The 25276-nt window shown below is 32.2% G+C and overlaps 1 protein-coding gene across 19 annotated transcripts in view; it reads left to right on the top strand.

Moving 5' to 3' along the window:
• The window catches only part of LOC145255706 (uncharacterized), a 150459-nt gene that overhangs the window by 67070 nt on the left and 58113 nt on the right, over positions 1 to 25276 (top strand). For 7 of the 19 annotated variants that reach the window (XM_080114406.1, XM_080114371.1, XM_080114353.1 and 4 more), the window contains exons 11-15: positions 9496 to 9756; positions 13745 to 13813; positions 17381 to 17437; positions 18016 to 18078; positions 24449 to 24511. In XM_080114406.1, coding sequence (XP_079970532.1) covers positions 9496 to 9756; positions 13745 to 13813; positions 17381 to 17437; positions 18016 to 18078; positions 24449 to 24511 — 513 coding nt within the window. The remainder of the gene's footprint in view (positions 1 to 9495; positions 9757 to 13744; positions 13814 to 17380; positions 17438 to 18015; positions 18079 to 24448; positions 24512 to 25276) is intronic. The other 12 variants (XM_080114430.1, XM_080114398.1, XM_080114363.1 and 9 more) reach the window with 5 other exon arrangements.

Below are 25276 nucleotides of genomic sequence, written 5' to 3'. Positions count from 1 at the left end.
TAGGGATCATTTTTGACAAAAAATTGAATTTTATTCCCCATCTGAGATATTTAAAGCAGAAATGCCACAAAGCACTACAATTATTAAGAGTTGTCGCTAACACAGACTGGGGAACAGACCAACAAACGCTCCTAAAACTATACAGGACTCTAATTCGTTTGAAACTGGACTATGGCTGTTTCATTTATGGGTCAGCAAGGCCTTCCTACATAACTATCCTTGACCCCATTCACCATGAAGGACTAAGACCAATCTTGGGAGCATATAGAACATTCCCCAAAGAAAGCCTATATGCAGAAGCCCACGAAGCACCCCTAAAGCTCAGACGGGAAAAACTTGGCTTACAATACTACTTGAAACTAAAGTCTTGCCCAACAAACCCCGCTTATCAATGTACCTTTGACCCCAAATATAGAAACCTATTTAACAAAAAAGAAAAAGCCATAAAAACCTTCGGACTTCGAATGGAAACCAGTATAGAAGAATCTCAAATTCCAATAACAAATATCCACCATTCTGTAATATCCGAAAACCCACCATGGACTATGAGACAACCAAATGTAATGCTGAACTTAAATGAAAATAAAAAATCAAAAACAAATCCTGCCATATTTCAAGAAGAACTTGAAAATATCAAGCTATGCTACTCTGATTATACATACATATACACAGATGGCTCGAAGGATAATGATAGAGTTGGATGTGCAGCTACCTACAACAATACAAAAATTAGCAAACGACTTCCGAATGAAGCCTCTATATTTAGTGCTGAAACCAGAGCCATAGATTTAGCACTGGATATCATTGCTGAAGAAAACTCAGAAAAATTCATTATATTCTCTGACTCCTTATCCGTTTTAACAGCTATAAAAAATAGAAAACAAGAGAACCCCACAATTATCAAACTCCTAAACAAAATAAATCTCATTACCAACCAAAAGAAAATAATATTCACCTGGATCCTTAGCCACATGGGAATCAGGGGCAATGAAAGAGCCGATGCTAAGGAGGCAATGAAGTTGAACCTTGATGGGTGCAGGATCCCATACACGGATATTAGATCCCTGATCAACAGCCATATACTTGAGAAATGGAAAAATCAATGGAATAAAAATACAAATGACAAATTATACAATATAAAACCCACACTTGGAGAGAGGAGGCAGGATTATCAAAAAAACAAACAAAAGACAAAATGTCATTTTAACAAGACTTAGAATAGGTCACACCCATTCCTACCTCCTAAAAGGAGAAAATCAACCCCAATGCATTCCCTGTCAAGTACCACTTACTGTAAAACATCTACTAACTGAATGCACAGATCTTTCACAAATTAGGAAAAAACACTATAAAGAAATAGATCTTCAAATAATCTTCAAAGAGAACAACACCAGAAAAATCTTATCTTACATTAAAAAAATAGGACTCTTCCAAAAAATATAACCCGCAAAAACCTTATATTCTGCAAAAGCATCCTGCAAGACAGAGAACAAAGACGATAAAATCCACTATAAAACAACCAAACCAAAAGCTACAAACTAACGAATAGAAAAAAAAACAAAAAAAAAACAGCATTAAATGACCCACAAAGGTTGATATGCTGATTAAATAACCCATCCATCCATCCATCCATCCATCCGACCATTTTTCCAGCGGCCTTGGCAACAGATTTGATGTACGTATTCCATTTAAGATCAGGAGTAAAGGTCAAGCCCAGAAGCCTGTCAAAACTTGAGGCCTCTCCAAGACGAGAGCCATTCATTTTAATTGATGCCAGATGGGGATCAGAACGTTGATGATGTAAAGAAAGAAGCTTGGTTTTAGATGCATTAAAAGTAACTAGCCACTCCTTTCCCCATTGTACAACGTGATCAAGATCAGAGGAGAGAGAATCAGAGAGAACTTGGTCGTTTACTGTCTTAGATGTGCTACCATAGGTGGTAGTGTCGTCAGCAAAAATGTCTACAAATGATGTAAGGATATGATTTGGAAGATCATTAATGTAGATCAGGAAAAGAGTTGGGCCCAGGATGGACCCCTGAGGGACTCCAGCATTAATACTGTGAGCTTCTGATTTTTGTCCATCACCTACTACTCTTATGAACCTATCAGAGAGAAATGATTTAATAATTGAGAAGACATTTCCAGCTATACCATAGCTGGAGATCTTGTGAAGTAAACCTTTATGCCATACCCTATCAAAGGCTTTTGATATGTCAAGAGCAATAGTCCTAGAAAGGTTGCCTCTGTTTAGAGATTCGCTAATCCTATGAGATATAACTGTAAGCACATCTGCTGTAGAGGGGTTAAACGACGCTGGGTCACGTCGTAAAAATTGACCATTTTTAATTTAAGATATTAAATAAATTATAAAGAAAATCTTTTTTGCAGGCAATTAAACACACTTGCTGTGGTATAATTATTATAATAAATCCTGGGCAACACTGATTAACTTTTATAAACAAAAAACAAAAAGAGCAGGTGATGATGGAGTTTGTTCACATGTGTCTCTGTGACTAACTCTGCCCTTGTGAAGATGCAAGTAAATGAGGACATTAGTTTTAATTATTTTTCTCTAACAAATAAAAAAGGTTACTTAAAAAGTAAGAATAAGTGAAAAAATATTTCCTTCGAATTAAAATAAAAAAAATAATTCAGCTTAGAATAATATTTCGAAATGAAAACAAAAACAGGAAATATTTAATAACGCGCTCCATTTAAAACAATTTTTCAATTAAGCTATTACAGTTATTTCCCCTTTTGGTTTTCTGGTTTTTGGTTTGAAAATAAAACGGTTTTAGACTTCAGATAAAATAAATTAAATCAAACATAACTTGAAATTTAAATAAACTAAATAATTTAAAAAATTTTAATTAGTACAGTTGAAACAAAGCTATTATGTCGAATATGTCATCGAGGTAATCATTTAAATAGATTGCATTTAATGTGATATGTTAATGACCGTAACTCAGTAATGAAAAGTGGTTTAAAGTATGCTATATATTGAAAGTCCGTATACAATATAATGTCTCCTTTGACAGAAGTATCCTAATATGGGCATTAATATTTCTTGACCAGGAGAGGTGTACACACATATGGCCTTTATATTTCTTTGGTGATTGGTAGTTGTACACACAGACACACACACACACACGAACGCTGCTACTTCATGTATATAGATTGTTGGTAGAATAAAATATTTAAAAAAAACCATTAAAATGTTATTTACATAACAAGTTAGACGGTCTGTTGCCAGCATTGGTATTTTAATCTCTTTTAAGTTTTTATTCACATATTTGACTGAATATAATATATATCCCTCCTCGTCCGAGGGCCGGGCCGCATCCGTCACTATCCTGGTTCATGGGAGCATACTTGTGATGTACTTCTGGCCGTGTTCGTTGCTCCCAGCTCACAGGACCATAGATGCAACCCAGCAGGGCTACATTCTTACTTGTCTAGTGGTGGACCCCTCAAGGGTGACCAGACCCTCACTGGTCACTGGAAAATATCTTCTGCTGCTCAGGGCACGCGAAATGTGCATGACCCTAAGTCCGTGTGGCAACATTGTCGATTTCGGTCGTCACTCTGGCTTCGTGCTGGATCCAGTCTATCTCTTCCATCATCTGACGTCAGGGCCTACCTGAAATAAACTGCATCTTCATTTCAGGCCGGCAATCGGGAAACAAGGAAAAACTCTGGGACATTTTTATATAATGAAACAAAATAATTATTCATAAATCGTTTACACTTGTTTAGTCGAGTTCTTTGATTCAAGCTTTGTGATGCAGGTTGCATACTTAAGTTCCACTAATCAATTTCCCAGCTAAGAACAAGAGCTTTTCAACTTAGCTCTTATGAGGTCCCCCCCCTCCCCCAGGCGGGGTGAGAGCGATGTGTACGTCTCGATGCCAGTCAGTAAAAAGGCACTCTGGACTCTGGACCCTAACTCCAAAAAGTCAATCGTTTTTATCAAATCAGAAATTCCTCCCTCTGCCTTTTTGGAGTTATTCTTCTCTTTTCCATTATCTTATTCTTTTCTTTCTGTCGTGAACTCATTATTTTATTATTTTCATTTTCTCTTTCTTTTCTCTCTTCTTCGTCTTTCATGACCATATCTCTCCTTAGATTCAATTTATTTATTTATCTGTCCAACCAACCCATCACTGGCTGGTGATCTGGCAGTTAAACACAACACCTCCCAGACACCAAAACAGACCTTTTGAACCCAAGTCATTGTACCTTTCAACAAAAGATTGTTTCTTTAATAATTTGAATCGTTGTTCTAACCTAAACCAGAAAACGACCCTGTATTGCTTTTTCTGCCAACTCGAGAATCTCATTATCATATTTATTTATTTCCCATCGAAATATTCACTATTTCTTCTCTCATTGAAATATTTACTCTTTTCTGTGGACAGGAATCTCATAAACATCTGTTTTTCCTCTCCCATCTTCTCTTTCTCTATTTGAAAAGCAAGATCATCTGGTGTCGCCAGGGATCTCGTCATATCAATATAACATTTTAAAATAACTCCTGATTGGATTTTTTTAGATTGCATCATTTTTTTTTTCTCTGATACAATCTTTTATTCTACAATTAACTGCTAGGACATGTTGTTAATGTGAACATCCAAAATCGATTGCCACAGGATCTCTTGATCCACTGTCTCTGGCCCTAATGGTACCTTTGGAATTCAGTTAAACCTCCTTATATTAAACACATGACTCCATTAGCGCAATTCAATTATTTCTAGATGTTGTTCTGTGCCACTTAAGCCTAGAGTTCCTCTATCACTATCATGGGCTAAGGACCACATTGCTGCCTCAAGAAACGTGTCCTTTTTAATTCTAAGCTAATTAAATAAGTTAGAATTCTTTTCTTTTTTATGAAATCTTTACTTGTTTTGATTTTCAAAGTTTTTTTCTTTTTATGCACATTCGACATGCAATTGTATCTATTGTTACAAACTTGTGATATATTAGTGAACTACTTATAAAAAGGGGCAATTATCTGTTTGTATGTCCAGCTAAAACTTGAGAAATACATGACAAACACTCACAAAGTTGGTATATTTTTTAATCCTAGATTTATAATATCTAAAATTTAAAGAAACAGATTCATTATGTAAGGGTCAAATGTCTATTCATAATATTTAATGTCATCAACCATGGTGTTTTTGATGTATGATCATATTGATAATTTTTCTCATAAACTTTTATTCAGTACTATCATTTATTTTTGTCCTTTGCGAAATTGTTCCTTGGTGAATTTATTACCTTTAATATTCTCCTGTTCAATGCTTTCAATGATACTTTTGTATTTTCATTACTTGTTCCTATTTCTCATTCGTGTCCATTTCATGCAGCCTTCTGCTATCTCTAGAATAGCTTACCATCTCAACAAAATTAAGGATATAACCAAGCACTAATACACATAATACTGCTGTATGCAAAGATTTTCACACACTCGAAGCCTTCGACATGTATTGCTTACAACGCATCCTATGTGTTCATCTTTCCAAGCATATTTCAAATCGCACAATCCATACAAGATGGGATATTACTGACATAACAGTTTTTTTTTTGTTTTTTTTTTGGTTTGAACACATTTTTCAATGTCCTGAGGATGAATTAAAATGTTCTGATCGGAAGGTCCAGATTTCATGTCCTTCATTGGCTCCGTCCTTTCTTGTTCTCTACCTCTCCCCTCCTCTTTCTCTCTCTCTAACGTGATGTTGCTAGTCTCAGTCTTTTTTCATAAATACTATATCATGTATTCTTCAGGATTGTGTGATCTATTTCCTGCTTCTTTCGTTGGTCAGGTTGACATCAATTAACTGTTTTCGTATCTTATTGTGTGACAATGTTGGTGGGTTAAAAGAGGTTGATATGCTACAGAGACAAATGTCAAGATTCAGACTGTGGAAAAGGAAGGAAAGAAAGGGGCAGAAAAAGAAAAGGATGGAAAGAATAGAGTAGAAAAAAAGAAGGAATAACCCCTTTTTCTGTGTTTGGAATTGATAACAAATTAAATGAAGGAGAATTATGATTTTGGGGAACCGATCTGGATGGTAGGAGGGAAGCCTCTGTCATTGTAACAGAGAGAGATAGAACAGGGATGTTGCAAATGAAAGCAACATTGGATTTTTATAAAATAGTTTTTTTGGGGGCGGGGGGGGGGGGTCCAAACAAATAAATAATTTTAATGAAACATTTTTTTGAATTGAAGCAAGTTTAAAGGGTCGACAACAAATTAATTTAAATGAGGCTGAAAAATCATTATCTAGTTTAATCTTTTTGTTATTTATTTTATGCTTCGGTCATAGTTTAAAATAATGATTTCTCCCTCAGATTTTAACGACAGGTGCATGAAAAAAAAATGGCGTCTCTATTTTCGGCGATAAACTGTAGATGTACCCACAAGACCTATATGTTTTATCAGGTTTTTTTGATAAACTTGAACTGAGATATCTGAAGGTTGTGTTAGGTGTCAAAATCAATACCGGTGGAAATAAAGTTCAACTGGAAGCTGCTCTCTCTGACTACTTGAGAAGAAATCCAGTTAATTCATTTCCAGCTCCAAAACAAAAAAAAATGTCCCTTAGTGAATCTGCTGAACATTCAGATAACTCCTGCAGTTGTGATGAAGAATCATCTCAGAATATCTTCAGTTATGAGCATCAAGGACAATGGGTTGCTGTCTACTATGACATCAACTTTTACATTGGCCAAGTCGTTAAGGTTATATCTGCGTCCAGCTCTGTAATAGAATTTTTATCGTAAACCAAAGGTAGAAAAGATATTTTTGATGGCCTTTGTCAGATGACATTGCACAGGTAGAGTCAGCATTTGTTTACAGATGGAGTTTTGAGGTAATGCCAGTTTCAAGTGATGGTAGGATTTGAAGTGTTCTTGATATATCTATCATAGCAGAAGCTTATGAAAGAATTCTGAGAGAAAATTAATAAGGAAAGGAATTGTAGTAAAACCTCTGCCTATAAAATATCTTACTTGTTTACTTGTCTTTTAAGTTGAAAGTTTTTTAATGCTTGAAAAAAAATGACTTGTGACTTTTTGTATAACAGATTTCTAAATCTTATGGTTGTCGGTCCTTATTTGGCGATTTTAAATTCCCCAAAGTAAAAATATTTCTGTGGCAAAAAGTTTTGTTATTAGAAACAAGGCAGCATTTTTTTTTTTGAGTTCCTCACCCAAAAATTAGTAAAGTTGCAAAATTTTAAACTTCTACCTCCAATGGTTCCATTTTTACAGCAATTTCAGTAACGTATACTTTTGACTCATTTTTTTAACCTTTTTTTGCCCTTTTTACCAAATTGTCTGTTCGACTGCTTTTTCATGGTCCACAATTGAGTGGATTTATCAATTTTTTTTTCTTTTAATTATAAATTATCTTGATCGCTAATGTCTTATGAATCATACTAAGAAGATTCAATACATTAGCTATTGAAATGAAATTGATATGAACAGTCAAGGTTGCATTTCCGTGTCATATTTGCACTTTTTCCCCATTGGTAGTGGGATTTTGCCTAGTGTTTAGGTTGGTTTCATCTAATAATTATTGCTTTTAATTTTCATTTACCACAAGATGACATTACATTTATAAGGATTTTTCATTTGTTAGTAGCTTACATTTTCAGTTATATACTATGAAATTTGGCTTCTGGACCATGATAGCAAATTTTCAACTTTCTAACAAACTTTGAATGATCATAACTTGATGGCTAATTGAGTACCAAAATAAATTTGGTACTTTTCTTAATGGTTTACAAAAATCTATAAAAAATCTATATGACCACATTAATTTTTTTAGAGATAATGAAAATAAAATTTTGGTTTGAGATACCTAATATAATCAGATTTCTTCTTAGCAAAATGAAAGATCCAGGTTGTCCTTAATGACCGGACATTTAAAAGCAAATCTATATATCTATAAAAGTGAAAGTGTGTGTGTGTCTCTATCTGTCTGTCTGTCTGTCTACATTTCTCTACACAGTAACTGTCAATTTTCAGTCTACAGACTCGAAATTTGATATACAGGATATTGAGTTTGGGAAAATCTTTGTAATCCGTTTTCGCCCAGAAATTTGGCTGTTAAAGGGTCAAAGTTCAATGATTTGATCTTTGAGAACTCTACGAAACTCCTCAAACAATTTTGTGTCTAAACACTTGAAATTTTAGATATAGCTTCCTTGGACATGGATCTAACTTAATAACTTGACTTGAGCCCAAAACATTAAAAAAAATTTGACCTCTTCAGTCTCTACTAAATTACTCAGACAATTTCTGGTCTAAACATTTGAAATTTTACATAAAGGGTATTCAGAGATAGGGCAAGCTTTTTTAATTGGTTTGGGTCGAAACTTTTAGTTACCAATATATAAATGTATGCATGTATGTATGTCTGCATGTCTGCCTAAAACTTTCGACAGAAGCGACAGATTTTCTCAAGATCAGTATCATTTTGAAGTTTGACCTTTCAGACGACAAATATTGAAAAATTGGCTAAAAACATTAATATCTTCCCCTTCAACTGGGCACTTTTCTACAGGGGGGGGTCGCTTTTTTCGCTGATATTTTCAAAAGTAATCCTCTCCTTTCAAATGTCTAGCCTTACGTCACTTCCGGTTTGGCGGTGGTCGTAACAGCAAAGACATCAGGTTTTTCCCCGTTCTTTTTCTCCTTTGTGGTACGTGTTTGAGCCTGTCATCCTACTCCTATGTTTTTTTGTTTTTTTTTCTTTTTGCTCAACATACACCGCCATACACCAGGCAACGCCGGGCACCCATGCTAGTAATTCTATAATTGAAGTCGGGAACTTCAGATTTTCAATCTGATGCTCTTCTGAGTTATTCTAGTTAACTATATCTCTTGTAATGCTAAACGTTAATATTTGTATTGGCTGGTGCTGTTATGTGCTATTTAAGATAGTATTCATTTTTTTTTCAATCAAGGCAGACAAACTATTTTTTTTACAAAAGTTAAATTAAAATTCATTTTTGTTGTTAATAACGGGGACCAATGTTCTACAAAAAAAAAGAATCAAACATTGGTTTTGTATGAAGACAGCTGTTAACCATAAAAGATTTAAGAAATAGACTTGCTTTACTTTATATATTGGATAATGTTTTTTATGTAATAAATTATATATCACTTGTCTGTATTCACCTTTAGTATGCTTTTCATAATTTAAAAAAACATTGTTTTTTTGCCTGTATCAATAGGCTTTGTTATTTTTAGACGCTTAATATTACATGAGTTCTTTTGCCTCATTTAATCATAATGAGTTTGTCTTATAAAGTTTTATTTGAAACTATATTTTTAGTATTATTGGATGATAAAGTATTGGATAGCATCTAAATAAAAATCTTATGAAAACGATAAGAATGAGGATAATCCCTGAAAAATCGACTTTTTCAGATGATTCCCGTTATAATTCTTCAGCTTTTTATGTTTATGCTTCTTTCTCTTTAGTTTTGCCTGCCAATCCTGAGCCATTACAGTCAATAAGCGAAGTATTTGAAGTCATTACACCTGATTACAACTCTTCAGCTAGCAAGATGGAGAGTCTTCAAGATGAGCTAATAAGTAAAAAAGGGTCAGATATAATTGATTCCTCTGACAAAATAGATATTTTAAAAATGTTTGATTCAACAGAATCAAGCTTAACCCTAGTTAAAACTGATGAGAAAAATGAACAAATATTCACATGTCCTCAGTCAAATTCACTGGATGGTAAGTAGTGACTTGATTCAAATTTGGAATTTCAAAAGAAGCAACAACATAGTTTTATTTTTTTGGTTTTTTCGTTCTGTTTTTTTTTTATATCATTTACTTTATAAGAGATGTTGCTAGGTGATGCATCAACAGTTAAAAAGATTTGATAAAGTCTCTTTTTTTTCTTCTCGGTTGATTGTGTTCAATTTTGTCTTTAAAAAAAAAATATTACTTTTCTGTTGTAGCTTTAAAGGACAAAAAAGCAACAAGGGCACAATTAACAAAATTATATATGTACAGAAGTGATCTGTTACCAAACACTGCTTCTGGATTCGTCAAGCGAATATCCAATCATCCTATCTGTCCAAACTTGATCGACACTCAGTGCACAGTGCTTTAAAAAGTTTTACTTACTGAATTTCTCATCAATTCAAATTACTAACTGAATGATGGGGATTCGCGGCATTAAAAACCTATCAGCATCACTGCTTTATTGTTTTTATTTTAGCATTAGCTTTTCTTTTTTTATTTATATCATTTTTTTTCTTGTTTTTATAACAAAATAAATTTCTTTCTCCTTATATAATGTTACTTGTTTTGTTTTGTATTCTGTTTTGCAGTGTTTGTTTTGTTATTTTTTTTTTGTTTTACAGAAAAATTTGTTTTTATATAAATTTCTTGTTTTCTATCTATATTGTTATCATCTAACTCATTTTTTTGCTTTTAATGCTTTCTTAACAAACAGTAAATAAAAATAGATGATATTTATCATTGATTTTTATTTATTTATTTATTTATTTTGTATTTTTATGTGGTTCTCAAATTTATTTTACCTTAGTCACCTTTTGTTCAAATGCTTCCTTCATTTTCTTTCAATATTGATTTTTTTTTTCCATTTAAAAGTGGGAATGGAAAGTAACCAATTGGCAACTTGTTAATATTTGTACTTTCACACATAAAACCTTTACAGTTTCTAGTTTTGTCAAGACAAAATGTTGTTCATATATAATTTAGGTAGATTTGAAAAGAGATTTTTTTTTTTTTTATTCATCTACAATCAAGTTAGATGATAACAATACAGATATTATAGAAGAAAGTTATATTTCAACGATATCCTATCTGGATAAAGTGTGATAATATAAAATAATCTAAATATTTTTTATAGATTTTATATATCATATACAAAAACTATAAAATGCCTGTTCCAGGATGAGTATAAGCAATATATATATATATATATATATATATATATATTTTTTTTTTACTATTATAATTGTTAAATATGTACAGGCGCTAGTGTTTCATCCTTTCGGGAATCATTAGTTCAGGGTGTCACGGTTAAAACCAGTCGAGAGATTCGAACCCGGCAACAGAAGTCATGTCTGGCTTCATTAGCAAAGATCTAATCCATTCGGCTACCATCAACCGCAAGAAATACAGTTGAAATTTAAATATTTATTCTTTTTTTATATAATGTTTTTAATGTCAGTTAGAGTGATCTAATCATGACAATCTGTGCATATGAGCTAAGTTGACCGACATTTCAACTGAAAGTGCTCAACGATAAGAAGCAAGTTTCTTTAAGGGGCTGACATAATTATTTACTATAATTATTAAATAATATATATATATATAATATATATATTTAAATAAGGGAGTAGTCACCAACAATGTGTATTTTGTAACATTATTTTATTATTCCGTGTCTTGGTTTTTCATTGAGAATTATGTTTGGATCATTGTAATAATGTTTTTAAGTCATTGAAATCGTTTAGGCACGTTTCAGATGGTCTGTGATGCGTCTTCGTCAGAAATTATTATATATATTTACCAAAAGAAATGTGCTCAAATTACATACTGTGCTACCTAATCCATGATAAGTTCATTAGTTTAGGATTTTATTCCACACATACATAATATTGCTGCTCATGCACATACAAATTTTATTGCATAATACAACTAAACATTTGATGTGGAGCGATTCTTTTCTATTAAAATTTTTATATCTTATTTAAAAATAGATCTTTTTTAACAGGGGTGGGGGGGGTCTAAAGTGTATAGCTTATAAAAAAATAATGTATCCATATGCTATATTGCCTAGAATATATATTCCATGATTCATAGGGATTTGTTCATTAGTTTAGAAGTGAATTCTATAGATTAATTATATATATAAGTGAACGTGTCTGTGTGTCTACATTTCCCTATGCAATAACTCTGTCAATTTTCAGTCTACAGACTCGAAATTTGATATACAGAGTACTGAGATTTGGGAAAATCTCTGAGAACTCTACCAAACTCCTCCGATAATTTTGGGTCTAAAAACTTAAAATTTTAGATATAGGTTCCTTGGACATGGATCTAACTTAATAACTTGATTTGAGCCCAAAACAATAAATGTTAAGGGGTCATAATAGGGGTCAAAGTTAAAAAAAAATTGACCGCTTTTTTTTTTTCTTTTTTTTTTTTTTGCTCAACGTACACCCCCTAACACGCAGGCAATGTCGGGTTGAAATGCTAGTATATATATATATATATATACTAGTATTTCAACCCGACATTGCCCGGGTGTTTGGAGGTGTATGTTGAGCAAAAAAAAAAAAAAAAAAAAAAAAAAGCGGTAGTATGAAGACAGGCTTGAACCCGTACCGCGAAGGAAGAAAAGAATGGGGGAAAAAAACTGGCGGCTTTGCTATTACGACCACTGCCAAACCGGAAGTGACGTAGGTTTAAATTAAGGCTAGACAATCGAAAGGAGAGGCTGACTTTCAAAAATATTGGCGAAAAAAGCAAACCTTCCCCCCTCCCTGTAGAAAAGTGCCCAGTTGAAGGTGAAGATATTAATGTTTTTAGCCAATTTTTCAACATTTGTCGTCTGAAAAGTCGAACTTCAAAATGATACTGATCTGGTAAAAATCCGTCACCTCTGTTGACAGTTTTAGGTAGACATGCAAACATACATACGTGCATACATTTATAAACTAAAAGTTTTGACCAAAACCGATTAAAAAGCTTGCCATATCTCTGAATACCCTTTATGTAAAATTTCAAATGTTTACACCAGAAATTTTCTGAGTAATTTGGTAGCGACCGCAGAGGTCAAATTTTTAAAAACTTTGACCCCTATTATGACTCCTTAACATTTATTGTTTTGGGCTAAAATCAAGTTATTAAGTTAGATCCATGTCCAAGGAACCTATATCTAAAATTTCAAGTATTTAGACCCAAAATTGTTTAAGGAGTTTCGTAGAGTTCTCAAATGTCAAATCGTTGAACTTTGACCCCTTAACAGTCAAATTTCTGGGTGAAAACGGATTGCAAAGATTTTCCCAAATCTAAGTACTCTGTATATCAAATTTCGAGTCTGTAGACTGAAAATTGACAGTTATTGTGTAGGAAAATGTACAGACAGACAGACAGACACTTTCACTTTTATATATATATATATATATATATATATATGGGGGCAGTTAAACTATGCAAATTAACATTTACCAAATTTATTGTTCAAAAACAGGGAATACAACATGCAAAAGAGTATTTCCTTATTGAATGGAGTCTCAAAAATCCGTCTTTTTTCTTCAGAAGAAACTAATTAGCAAAATAGAAGTATAGAAATGCTATAAAATTGTTATAATAAAGATTGAAAACTTTGAAAATTGTAACGTTCGAAAAAGTGTAAAAAGGCTATTGAGAATCCCGATATAGTCAAATGTGTTAATTTGATTTATAGTGAGATTATAGAAATTATATTTTGACTTTTTCATTTTCATGATGGTAAAGAAAAATAAGTACACAATCTATTAGTAAAGTATTGTATTTTTTGCTTTTTCCACATTTGGTTTGAGCAGTTTGTGCAGCCGTTTTTCATCGTTTAATGTTAAACAATTGGTTAAAAGTCTTATGTACAACATTTAGTGACCTTTGTTTTTCCATTACTCAAGTAGTAGTGATCACGGGGGAAGACAATTTGTTATTTGTTAAAATCTATTTCTTTTCATATTAGGGCCAAAGGTGACACATCAAAATCCTGAACAGACAAAACACGATTCTGGTATGGGAACTCTTCCAAGAAGTAAGTATCATAATTTTCTGTTTTATTTTATCCGTACTTAGATTTTAGTAAATAAGCAATATTATTATTATCTATAACTCTGTCAGGATTAAGTATACTAATAATGGTTTCATAACGTTACTTGCTAGCTGTTACATGATTCATATCCTTACAAAACGTATGAATCCTTACTTCCTGTTGTAAGTAAAAATAACAGATATTTGTCTATAAAAAGTATTGTGCTCAAAATGAAAATACTCAGATTTAAATTCAAATTATAACTTGGGCATTAAATAATCTATAAATGATAGATATACTGTAAAAAAATATATTATACTTCCAGTGAGGTCTTCATCCGGTAGTGAAGCCTCAATTTGGAAGCCTTGGAGAGTGTGGAGTCACACCTAAGATGCCATTACTCCCAGATTCAATCTGATCCAATATTGTAGTACCGTGTCACAGTCCTATCTCGGGTTAAATAGAATATTTCCTGCATATGGTACGAAACTGCATTTGGTAGTATACACATCCATTTACACCATCAATAATTTTTCAAAAATGTTAAGAACTTTTATATCTGATGGTTTAGACATGTAGCTCGACACGTGGAGAGAGAGAGAGAGATCATCCATAAGGTCTCTCTCCCTTTCCTTCTTTATCTGGTTGGTACAGATGTGCTGGTGGGCAGCTAAAGACCTATGCGACAAAAGATCATAGCATAAATCATAACAGCAATATCACTCTCAGAAATAATCAGTCTTCAACTATGGAATTGGGATTGACTAACTATGAGTGACCTAGCTCAGGATTGACAAAAATGTGATGATCAAAGACACTAAATTTGCTCTGGAAGAAACCTGCTAAACCTGACCAGAGTCATAGCTTTTACAAGTACATTATATAAGATATTAAAAACTTGAATACATAGAGGATTTCTACCAAAATGGCTGAACTAAACAAAGTAAAACAACCTACCAACAATGCAAGCAATATGAAGGAATTGTTTTAAAAAAAAAAAAAATGAAGGTAATATTTTATCTTTTCTAAAAGCAGTGAGTTTGTATAGAAATATTATTAAAATATATAAAGAAAAGATTAATATTTGAAAATTACTACATTAAACAAATGGGGTCATCCATCAATTGATGATGAAATGTACATGAAATTCATGCATACTCTCTCATTCATTGTAGCCAGAAGCCCTAACACCTTCCTGCAAGAACTGCAAAAACCTAACGTTGTTACCTCCCTTAACTGAGATATACGTGCAACTGGGGTCCGTTTGTGAACTTAATATTCCCATGAAACTTTCTACAAGGGAAGCTGGTTCAATCCGTCTAGGGTGAATGCCATTGGTATGGCATATATCCAGCCTGCATCAAAAGTTGACATTTAACAACTGCAGATGTGCGTGGATGGCAACCATACAACATTTTGTTACCTGGTTTCATTACAATATGTTGTAGATGACATCACATATCATTTTGATGTATGGTCCATAAAGTTTCTTAGATCGAGAAACAAATTAATTATGCAGAAATGTAAATCATGAATATTTGAAGACATTTCTTAATATCTTTAAAATATGTATTCAAGCATAAAACAAAATATTTTGTTATTCTCACCAAATGGAAAAAAAAAAAAATGTGAATTTTAAATTAAGAGCAAAAAATATATTTTTCTGTTTAATTTATAAAAAAAATTGGAATTTTCCTGTTTTTATAGAAAGATAAATATAACTTGCAGCTTTTTTACTCTTTCTATTTCAAATACCAGGGAAGAAAACATTCGATGGGTTCCACATGCGCAAATGGATTCCATGTGAAGAATGCGGGACTTATTTGAAATGTTTTAGTATTTTTTATTGTTTAATGGAATGCATAATTTGACTCAAAAAATATGTGAGAGGATATCGGTCAAAGTATTGAAACAATAGACAATAGGAAATATTAAACATTCCTATAGGAAAATAATGTTTATATAAATAAATCCATCACAAAAGAAAGTGGACAGTCGGTCAGAAAGAAGTGAGGCTATTACATTTCTTCACCGCCCAACATCCAACCCAACCATGCACCCACCTCGCACGGTTTCAGAAATGTCAAAAAACCAGCAATAACTTATAATCAAAAGCTGATTTATCAGTGTGAAATAAAAACACTATATTTTTTTTTATATAGATCAACTGTGTTGTGGTTTTACTTGTCAGTGTTTATGTATCTTGTACCAGCAACAAAAGTAGATGTTAATGATTATATAAACTGGATAAACGCAATTTGAACAACTGGAAGCAGTGAATCCGTAACAGTAGATCAAGGTCAGGTGATAGTTTGATGAAAGTCTTTCTGTGGAACAAACTGAATTCGAACTTGGCACACCCAAGCTTTACTTTTCCCCCTTTCAAGTGTTGTTCATATCAGTTGATGATACGTCCTTGACTATCAATCAACATTTGCCTTTCTTCTGTCGAGCTTAGGTATGTTTCTGTTTAGTCCTAGGAGATCCACCTTCCCAGGCTTTATCTTTTCTCTTTGAGAAGAGGTTAGTTTATTGCTAATCACCTGAAGTGCCCCTACTGTGAAATGCTAACAGGACTACTTAGGTATTTTGTTTTTATATACCAGAGTGCACTTCTAGTGCACTTTTTTTTTTCAAAACCTCACCTGTGCTTGTGTTTAACCTCCTGATGAAGAGGTAAATAAATCATAACTAATGATTTAATTTCAGATTCAACTGAAAAATATTTCAATAAATGAATAAAAGGTTTTAAGTATTTCCAACTTTAAAAAGTTGAATATTTTTCTTTAGTTTCTCATTTAATAATTATATCTGGTAGATTCATGTATAATTGAGTTTGTAGAAAGATTAATATTTTCACAGATTGATTTTTTATTCTGATGTTTTCTTTGTCATTTTCTTTTTTTTTTTACATATAACCCTCCATCTTTTATCAGATTCTAGATTTACTTCAACATATATTTCAAGTAAGGAATAACAACATCTTGATAAATCCCTAAAATGAAAATTTATATGGCTTACTCGGACTACAATTCTCATCAGCATTGTATTACTTTCTATAAAATAATCTTTTTATAAAATTGTTTATTTACTACTTTCTTCTTCAAGTGGTCTTGCAGACATTGACGATCATGGCTGTTCATTCTTCCCTATTCTCAGTCTTTCTCATGAGCTCATTGTTGATGCCCTCTTTACTCTTTGCAAATTTATTTATCACAACGAACATAAAATAACAACAAAGATGAAAATACTAGTCCAAATAATATTAATTATCAATCCTCATCTAAAAAAATTCTGAAAGTTTAACAACATAAAACCTACTGTATAACCCTAGTTCAAAACTGGATCACTACTTGCCAGATAATAGCAGTTTGTGTGATATGATTTATTGTTTTATAAAGGACAAAATTCATATTTATACTTCTGGTAATACCATTCAAGTAATTTTATTGAATTTTTTTTGTTAAAAATAATCAGATGGTTGATTTGAGTCACAATGATTATAAAAAAAAATATGATCATTTTAAAAGAAATATATTGTTTTATTAATTTTTCCCTAAATTACTTTAGAGCGACGGACAAGTGGACCCCTTGCCTCAGAAGATTCCCTAATGGCTTTTAACCAAGGTAGTTTTTTTTGTTTTGTTTTGTTTTTTTGTTTTAGTATTTTTTATATACTACAATGATATTTTAATTAAAATAAAGTACTTTTAGTTTTTTATCAGTTATTGCATATGAAACTATCCATTATTCTACTGGTCATCCTTTGAAAAAGTCTTTAAAAATATTACAGATGTTCCTATTACCAAACTTATGGACAAAACAAAAATCTAATACCTATCTGTGATATAATTTAGGCTAAGTAGGAAAATGTAACTCAGGAAGAGCAAATAAAAAGAAACAATTTGAATCAATGGAATTCTTGAAATGATGACACATTTCATTCACAGAACTATTAATCAGTATTAATTTCATGCCTGTAATAATTTAAAAAGTCAGTAATTATTTAGTAGCAAATGTTTATTACTTGACTATAATTTCTTACTTTTACTTCACTAATTAACTCTCTTTAAATAAGGAATAAAATATCTTTCTTTTTTTTTAATCTCTTTTTTTTTCTTTTTGTTTTTTTCCATGACTTGAAACACAGATTTATTTTATTAATATCAGTTTCAATTTAGTAAACCTTCTTGTTTCTCAAATAGAATACCCCAAAAGGATATCTGCTGAAAAATTTAAAATTCCTGCCAAATCAAATCGTTTATCAGGTAAACATCTTTAAATATTAAAATTTTCGAGGTTCCTTTTTAAGGGTTTTAATTTTAGGAGTTGATTTTTGGGGAGAGCCAGTTTTAGAGAAAAACTTTTAAGGAAGACAGTTTTCAAATACACTTACAAAAATAATCAGTTTAAAAGTATAATTTCACAAAAAAGTATGAACTTCTGTTTTCATTTTTTTTTTTTTTTTTTTTTTTTTAAATATTAGCAAAAACAAAAAAACAGTTCTCAATGAAATTCAATTTTGACATTTTACAGTATACTCAGAAACTTGTAATACAAATGTCCTTTATAATATACTAGCCTGGTTGCCCGGCATCGCCTGGGTGTTTGGAGGTGTGTGTGTGTGTGTGTGGAACAAAAAAAAGTGGTAGTAGGCAGGTTTGAACCCGTGATGCAAAGGTGGAAAAGAAAGTGAAAGAAAATCTGACGTCTTAGCTGATGTCTTCATAACGTAACCAGACATCAAAAGTGTTGAAATTAACTGAAGACAATCCAACGGTGACGATGACTTGCTAAAATGTCGGCGAAAAAAATTGACCCTTCCTTGTAACAAAACGACCAAGTCTAGGGTGAAGGAATTATTTGTGGCCAATTTTTCAATATTTGTCGTTCGAGATGGCAAGCTTCAAAATGATACCGATCTTATCAGGATTCATCGCCTCTGTTGAAAGTTTTTGTGAGACATACATACATACATACATACATTTAAACAGACAGGTGAGATTTATATTATAGAAGAATACAAAATTTTAGCTGAACTAAATGTAATGGATTAGAATCCCATTGCAGAATGAAATGTTCCCAAACAAGGAGAGTGAAGTTTTAGCAGACATTTTCCGGCTGACTTGAAATCCTGTCTCAAGTAAAAGAACCTAAATGTTGAATCTTCTGACATGTTATAGGGATGGCCTTGCATTTATAGCCTCAAAACTTTCTAACTTAATCAAAAAGTACATCCTGAAGAAAGTTAAGTGTAAGTCATCAAAGACTTAGTTTTTCAACATAAGATAAGCATAACCAGTAACTTGATCACAAAAAAAAAACCCTTAAAAGTAAAGTGCTACACAACTAACAACTTCCAAAGTTAAAATGTTTTAGCCAGTCAGAAGAGCTGATGTATGATATTTATGATGACTTCAACATCTCAAAGAATCAGATTTGCTATGCCTCTCTACTGGAGGTCATTTTAGTTGGTTTTGGGACTGGAGAGACTGAACAATATAGGGTAATTTTTTTTTTTACTAGTTAGAAATAATTACTAGTTGTCAGACCTTTTAGTTAAAAAAGGCTTAATCACGCTTGTAACAATTTGAAATGTCGGTAATATTCTCTGAAGGATATTTATTATACTACTTGAAAATATTTTTGTCATTTTTTAATTTCTTAAAAATTCTAAGACAGCATTTAACCTTAAAATGAACTCATAAAATATTATTAAAAAAATTTATTTTTGCTTTCATTTACCTTTAAGTTGCAGAATTGTTAGATATCTGCTTTTTAGCAGAATTCTGTTTTTGTTTGTTTGGTTTTTTGTTTTTTGTTTGTTTTTTGTTTTGTTTTTTGTAATTCAGAGAAGTGGGATTTCCACTTGAATTTGCCTTTTTGTTTCTATTTTTTTATAACAAATCTTATTTTTGCCTTCATTTGATTTTTTTTTTTTTTCTCTGTCTCCTGTTTTTTTTTTTTTTTTTTTTCTTTTTCTCCATCTAGTCTAATTTTGTCCTACTTCCCTTTTTCTGGAAATGTTAATTCTCCATACTTCAACTGATTCACAATGGGGAAGGGAGGTAAAGGATATTTGTTTCATCAAAGAATTATCCCCACCCCCAACACAAACACGTACACACTGGGTTCTTTCTCTTGCTAATAGACATGTAGTTTTCTTGTTTATATCTTGGACCAAACATCTTAATATTTTAAACTTTTATTTACACCCTCTTCAAAATTGAATACTTTTTTTTACACAAAAAGCTCATTTTAATGGATTTTAATAAATTTAAAAGCAAAAATGAAGTTAAAGTATATCAGTCTATATTGAAAATAAAAAAGATATTGTAGATTAACGCCCTTCAGCAAATCACTCATTCTCCCACCCACCCCAAATATCATATTCTACTTGGGCGATTATGTATGAATACTTTGAAAAACTTGAAGCAAAAAAAAAAAAAACCTTTGTTTTAGCGTAGGGATAAGTTTCACGTATGGATTTAACATGAAATGATTCCCCATTTCTGAGCCATTCTAGTATTTTAGGGTAGTTAATAAATTAGGGGGGGGGTCTTTTTTAGATTGTGATTTTTACAAGGTTTTATGTGTGTGGAGGGGAGCCTGTCATCGGAGGTATTTTGGGGTGATGGAGGGGGGGGTCCACCTGAATTTAGAGTTAAGAAAGTGTTTTTTAGAGGTTTACCACACAAATCTAGGAATAGTGGTAGAGTAAGCAATCTTTTTTTTTTTTTTTTTTTTTTTTTTTTTTTTAACTAACTTTCAACATGAAAATTCCCCTCTTGAAATTTATCTTATACTAGCAGGGGTACGTGGCATTGCCTGGGTGTAGAGAGGTGGTGTAGTAAGGATATTGAACAACCCCATGGTGTATAAAAAAAATTTTTTAAATAGCAATGAGCACAAAAAAAAATTAGATGCAGTAACAAGCCTGGATGGAGAGAGGTGTTAAAAAAAATTAAAAAATAAGTAGTAGGCAGGAAGGCTCAAACCTGTAACGTGTAAGAGGAAAAGTAGGTGAAAAAAAAATTTAACTGTTCAGCTGTTGCGCCCATGGCGACTTACGACGTCGCGAGCGTTCGAAATAAGCTTAGTCATTGTAAGGTGTATAATGACTTTGCAAAAATATCAGCGCAAAAACTGACCCCACCTTGAAAAAAAACGGCTCAGTTGACACAGGCTCAGTAGAGCACAGAATTAATGTTTTTGGCCAATTTTGGGATATTTGTCATCAGAGAGACCGATCTTTCTAACTATACCAATTTTGTCAATGTTTGTTGCATCTGTCTAAAGTTTTTGCCGGACATACGCACACACACAAACTTTGAGATTTATATAATCGATAGAAGGAGATTGCAAAACTTTTTTTTTTTTTTTTAACTGTTCTAAAGAGTAGAATGGTCCAGAAACGGGTATAATTCCTAAGCGTCTTGCTTTGCACGAGAGAACTAACAATTGCATGAATTATGTTTATAGAATACTTTTATTCCAATGCATGATGCAGCTGTGAAAACTGCAATCAAGAAAAAGATATAAATACATTGACAAAAATGTATGTTGAAATCTAATGTATAAAAGGCTACGTGACCGTCTGCCTCCATATTTTATAGCCCTATCTCTTTTCTGAAACAAAAAGTTGCAGATCAGATTTTTTACACACCATTCTTTTATGGGACTTTAGCCAGTTAAAACAGTTTTTAAAGGGTCGAAATTAAAAAAAATTGTTATACATTTTGTACATCTTAATTTATTTTGGATTTTTAATTTTTACTGAATTTGTATGCGTGTCATGTTGGTACAGTAGTAATGTCAACAGCTTTGAATGCTGCAGTTTCGGTTTCGATTCTAGCTGATGACACCTAAATACATTTTTTTTTACTTTTGAAATAATGACTTTATGATTTTTTTTTTACATAGGGATCACCACTTATCAAGGCCAAGAGGCCACTCGAGGATAGGGGTTACAGAGTGTACAGTAGAAATTGGACAATATAGTAACCGTTAGTAATGGAGATTCGGTAAATTTGTTAACTTATATGGAACGGCTCATCAGAAACTTGTTTACGTTAAACTTGAAGACAACCGTATTGTAGTCAGCTGGAAAGCAGAAAAACGGAAGACAATTCCATAGGCGTGCAGTTCTAAGAAAGAAGCTTTGCTCATGGAATCTACGCTTAGGTTTAGGCACAGATAAAGAGTGGGGAGAATTAGTAATAGTGTTTTCTGCTAGACGGGTGTTTCTTGTGAAAGTTTGGCGAGGGAGGACCATAGAATGGAGCTCAGCCAAGCACCTGCTATGAAAATAACGATAAAGCAGAGACAAACTCGCAATATCTCTTCTGTGAGAAAGAGGTTGCAGGGAAGAGAAAAGGACATCCCCCACAAGGCTATGAAGTCTATTTTGAACTCTATCAAGGCAGGATAAGTCCTTTCTAGCAGGTCCTGCCCAGATGTGGCAACAGTACTCCATCCTTGAATGTACTTGGCTCTTATATAGATAGAGAATTGCATTAGCAGTGAGGTATCTACTGGATCGATAGAAGGATCCCACCATTTTTCCAGCGCCCTTAGCAACAGATTTAATATACGAGTTCCATTTAAGATCAGGAGTAAAGATCAAGTCCAGAAGCTTGTCAAAACATGAGGCTTTCCCAAGACGAGAGCCATTCATTTCAATTGATGCCAGATGGGGATCAGAGCGTTGATGATGTAAAGATAAAAGCTTGGTTTTAGAGGCATTAAAAGTAACAGGCCACCTCTTTTCCCATTGTACCACTTGCTTTAGATCAGAGGAGAGAGAATCAGAGAGAACTTGGTCGTTTATGGTCTTAGATGTGCTACCATAGATAGTAGTGTCATCAGCATAGATGTCTACGAATGATGTAAGGATGTGATTTGGAAGATCATTAATATAGATCAGGAAGAGAATTGGGCCCAGGATGGACCCCTGAGGGACTTCAGCATTAATACTAAGAGCTTCTGATTTCTGCCCATCAACTACTACTCTTATGAACCTATCAGAGAGAAATAATTTAATAATTGAGAAGACATTTCCAGCTATACCGTAGCTGGCGATCTTGTGAAGTAAACCTTTATGCCATACTCTATCAAAGGCCTTTGATATGTCAAGAGTAATTGCCCTTGAAAAGTAGCCTCTGTCAAGAGATTCGCTAATCCTATGAAATATAACTAAGCACATCTGCTGTAGATCTATCAGAATGGAACATATATTGCGTGTCACTAAAGGGGTTAGTTTTGCTAAGATGATAATATATATATATGAAATCTGGACAAATTAAAATATATTTAAGCATATTTTATTTAGTAAAAGATACAATATTTTATATAAAAAAAACAAAAAAACATGCAAGCAAATAAAAGAATATATAGAAAAAGATAGGGGGTAGACATGACAGCGTGCCATACAAAAATGTTTTCTTCAAAATCATGTGGAATCAGGAAATCTGACTGCCAAAATAAAGAAGTAAAATGTTGAGAAATATTGAATAGATTCCTATTAAAAACAAAGCTATAAGTTACTTTATGCTTAAATCTTGCATTCAATCTAAAATATATATAAAAGTTCTGGCTTCTCGACTCCTTAGCACTTTTAGGAGCTAAAGAAAAACTGCTACTACATTTAGATGACTGACAAAGGTGGACAAACGATGAATGAAGCGACCTGATCTCTTCAAAGTCGAATGTCAAAATGGCTTGGCATCTCTTCCATGGCATCGCTTTGCCTAAAAGAATCACCTGTATGTAAGGGAATCTTCCTTATTTTAATTTTTAAGTTATGTAGAGCATGAATAAGAAATGAATTATCTTAATTATATGTAATCGTTATTACATTGTTACTCTAGCTATAACAATCTTTTTTCTATCGTTTTGACTTTATACTTAGGATCTATTTTATGGTGACGGATTTAGAAAGGGACTAGTCTAGGGTTAATGCTTTGATATTTCAACATTATGATTTGTAAGCGCCAAATACCAAAACACAGTGTATTCTACAAACAAAACATTAATCTAGAGACAGCACAAGTGGATCGTTCTGTTAAACTTCACACTGGGTTTGGAAGGAGGGGGATGGGGCGTAATTTCGATTTAAAATTTTTTATTTTTATTTTTTTTTATTTTTACCATTTATCAATCACGCCCTGAAATTGTTTTCTCATGAATTTAAACAAATCACAAAATGTTTCTGAATTTTGGAGATGAGGATTGATCATTTATGTTATTTGGATTCTTCGGACTTCTGTTCTCATCTTGAGTGTTATTTTCACAATATTTCAGTGAATGTAATCTACTACTTTCTTCAGATGTATTGTGTTGAAGTTAGGAATCTTTCTATCGAACTTGGGAATCTGCACAGAATTTCAAACATAATCCTTTATTTAATTCACAAGGATGCTCTCATTTTGTCAGCAATGAGACAGGGTAGACGTCCTAAGTAATTCACAATTTTATTTTGAGTGTTACCCACACTGAGGATTGAACCTTCAACTTTCCAGAAAGGTGTAACTTACAACTGAATTTTACTAAGTATGAGAAAAATCACTCAATACTAAAAAATAAAAACAGATTTATTTATATATTTCAACTCGATAAAACTTCTTGTTTCACAAATAGGATACCCGAAAAGGATTTCTTCTGAGAAAACGAAAAGTCCTGCCAAATCAAATCGTTTATCAGGTAAAATTTTTCAAATACCATGATTTTTTTAATCAAATTTATATTATTGTTATTATTAATAGCCGATTGTATTAAAAAATAAGATTTTTTTAAACAAAACTAATTCAGTCACAGGTTTTGATATATTGATTTTAAGTTTTTGGTTTAATTAAAAATCAGTATTTTGTCTGTAACTGATTGTAATTTCCAGTTGAATTTTATCAATTTTTATCAAAGTTTCAGAGAAGTATTTCCATAAAATTTGATGAAGTTGTAAATCAGTTAAAAAAAATCTATAAACTTTCATAATTTTTTATTTTCAAATAAAAAATTCATATTTATATTGTTATTTCTGGTAATGTCATTTTAAAAAAATTCATTTGAACTTTTATTTTATGGTTGATCAAAAAAATATGTCATATTTTTTAATTTATTTTTTACGTAATAATTTTTCTTGATAAAAATACTATTACTTTTACTGACTGTCAATTTATATATTACTAAAACAATGTTATCTTGTTACTATGCACACTTTTCATCTGTACATGAATGATATAAATAATTAAGAGAGAGAGAGAGAGAGAAGGGCATGAAGAGAGAGATGGTTTAGTATGACATTGCATTTTGTTTTTATCAGTAAATTGTATTCTTTAATTATATTTTTTTAAGTCATTTCTTATCCACAACTGTTAGTCTTTCATTAGATTTTGTATCTATTTTAAACAAATCACTAAAATGAAAGTTTAATCAGATAGCAGCAGTTTGTACGATATGCTTCATATCTCT

This window comes from Euprymna scolopes, chromosome 3 (assembly GCF_053919585.1).
Source record: "Euprymna scolopes isolate OS-2025 chromosome 3, ASM5391958v1, whole genome shotgun sequence".
Taxonomy (NCBI): domain Eukaryota; kingdom Metazoa; phylum Mollusca; class Cephalopoda; order Sepiida; family Sepiolidae; genus Euprymna; species Euprymna scolopes.
This window is presented reverse-complemented; position numbering and strand designations above follow the sequence as displayed.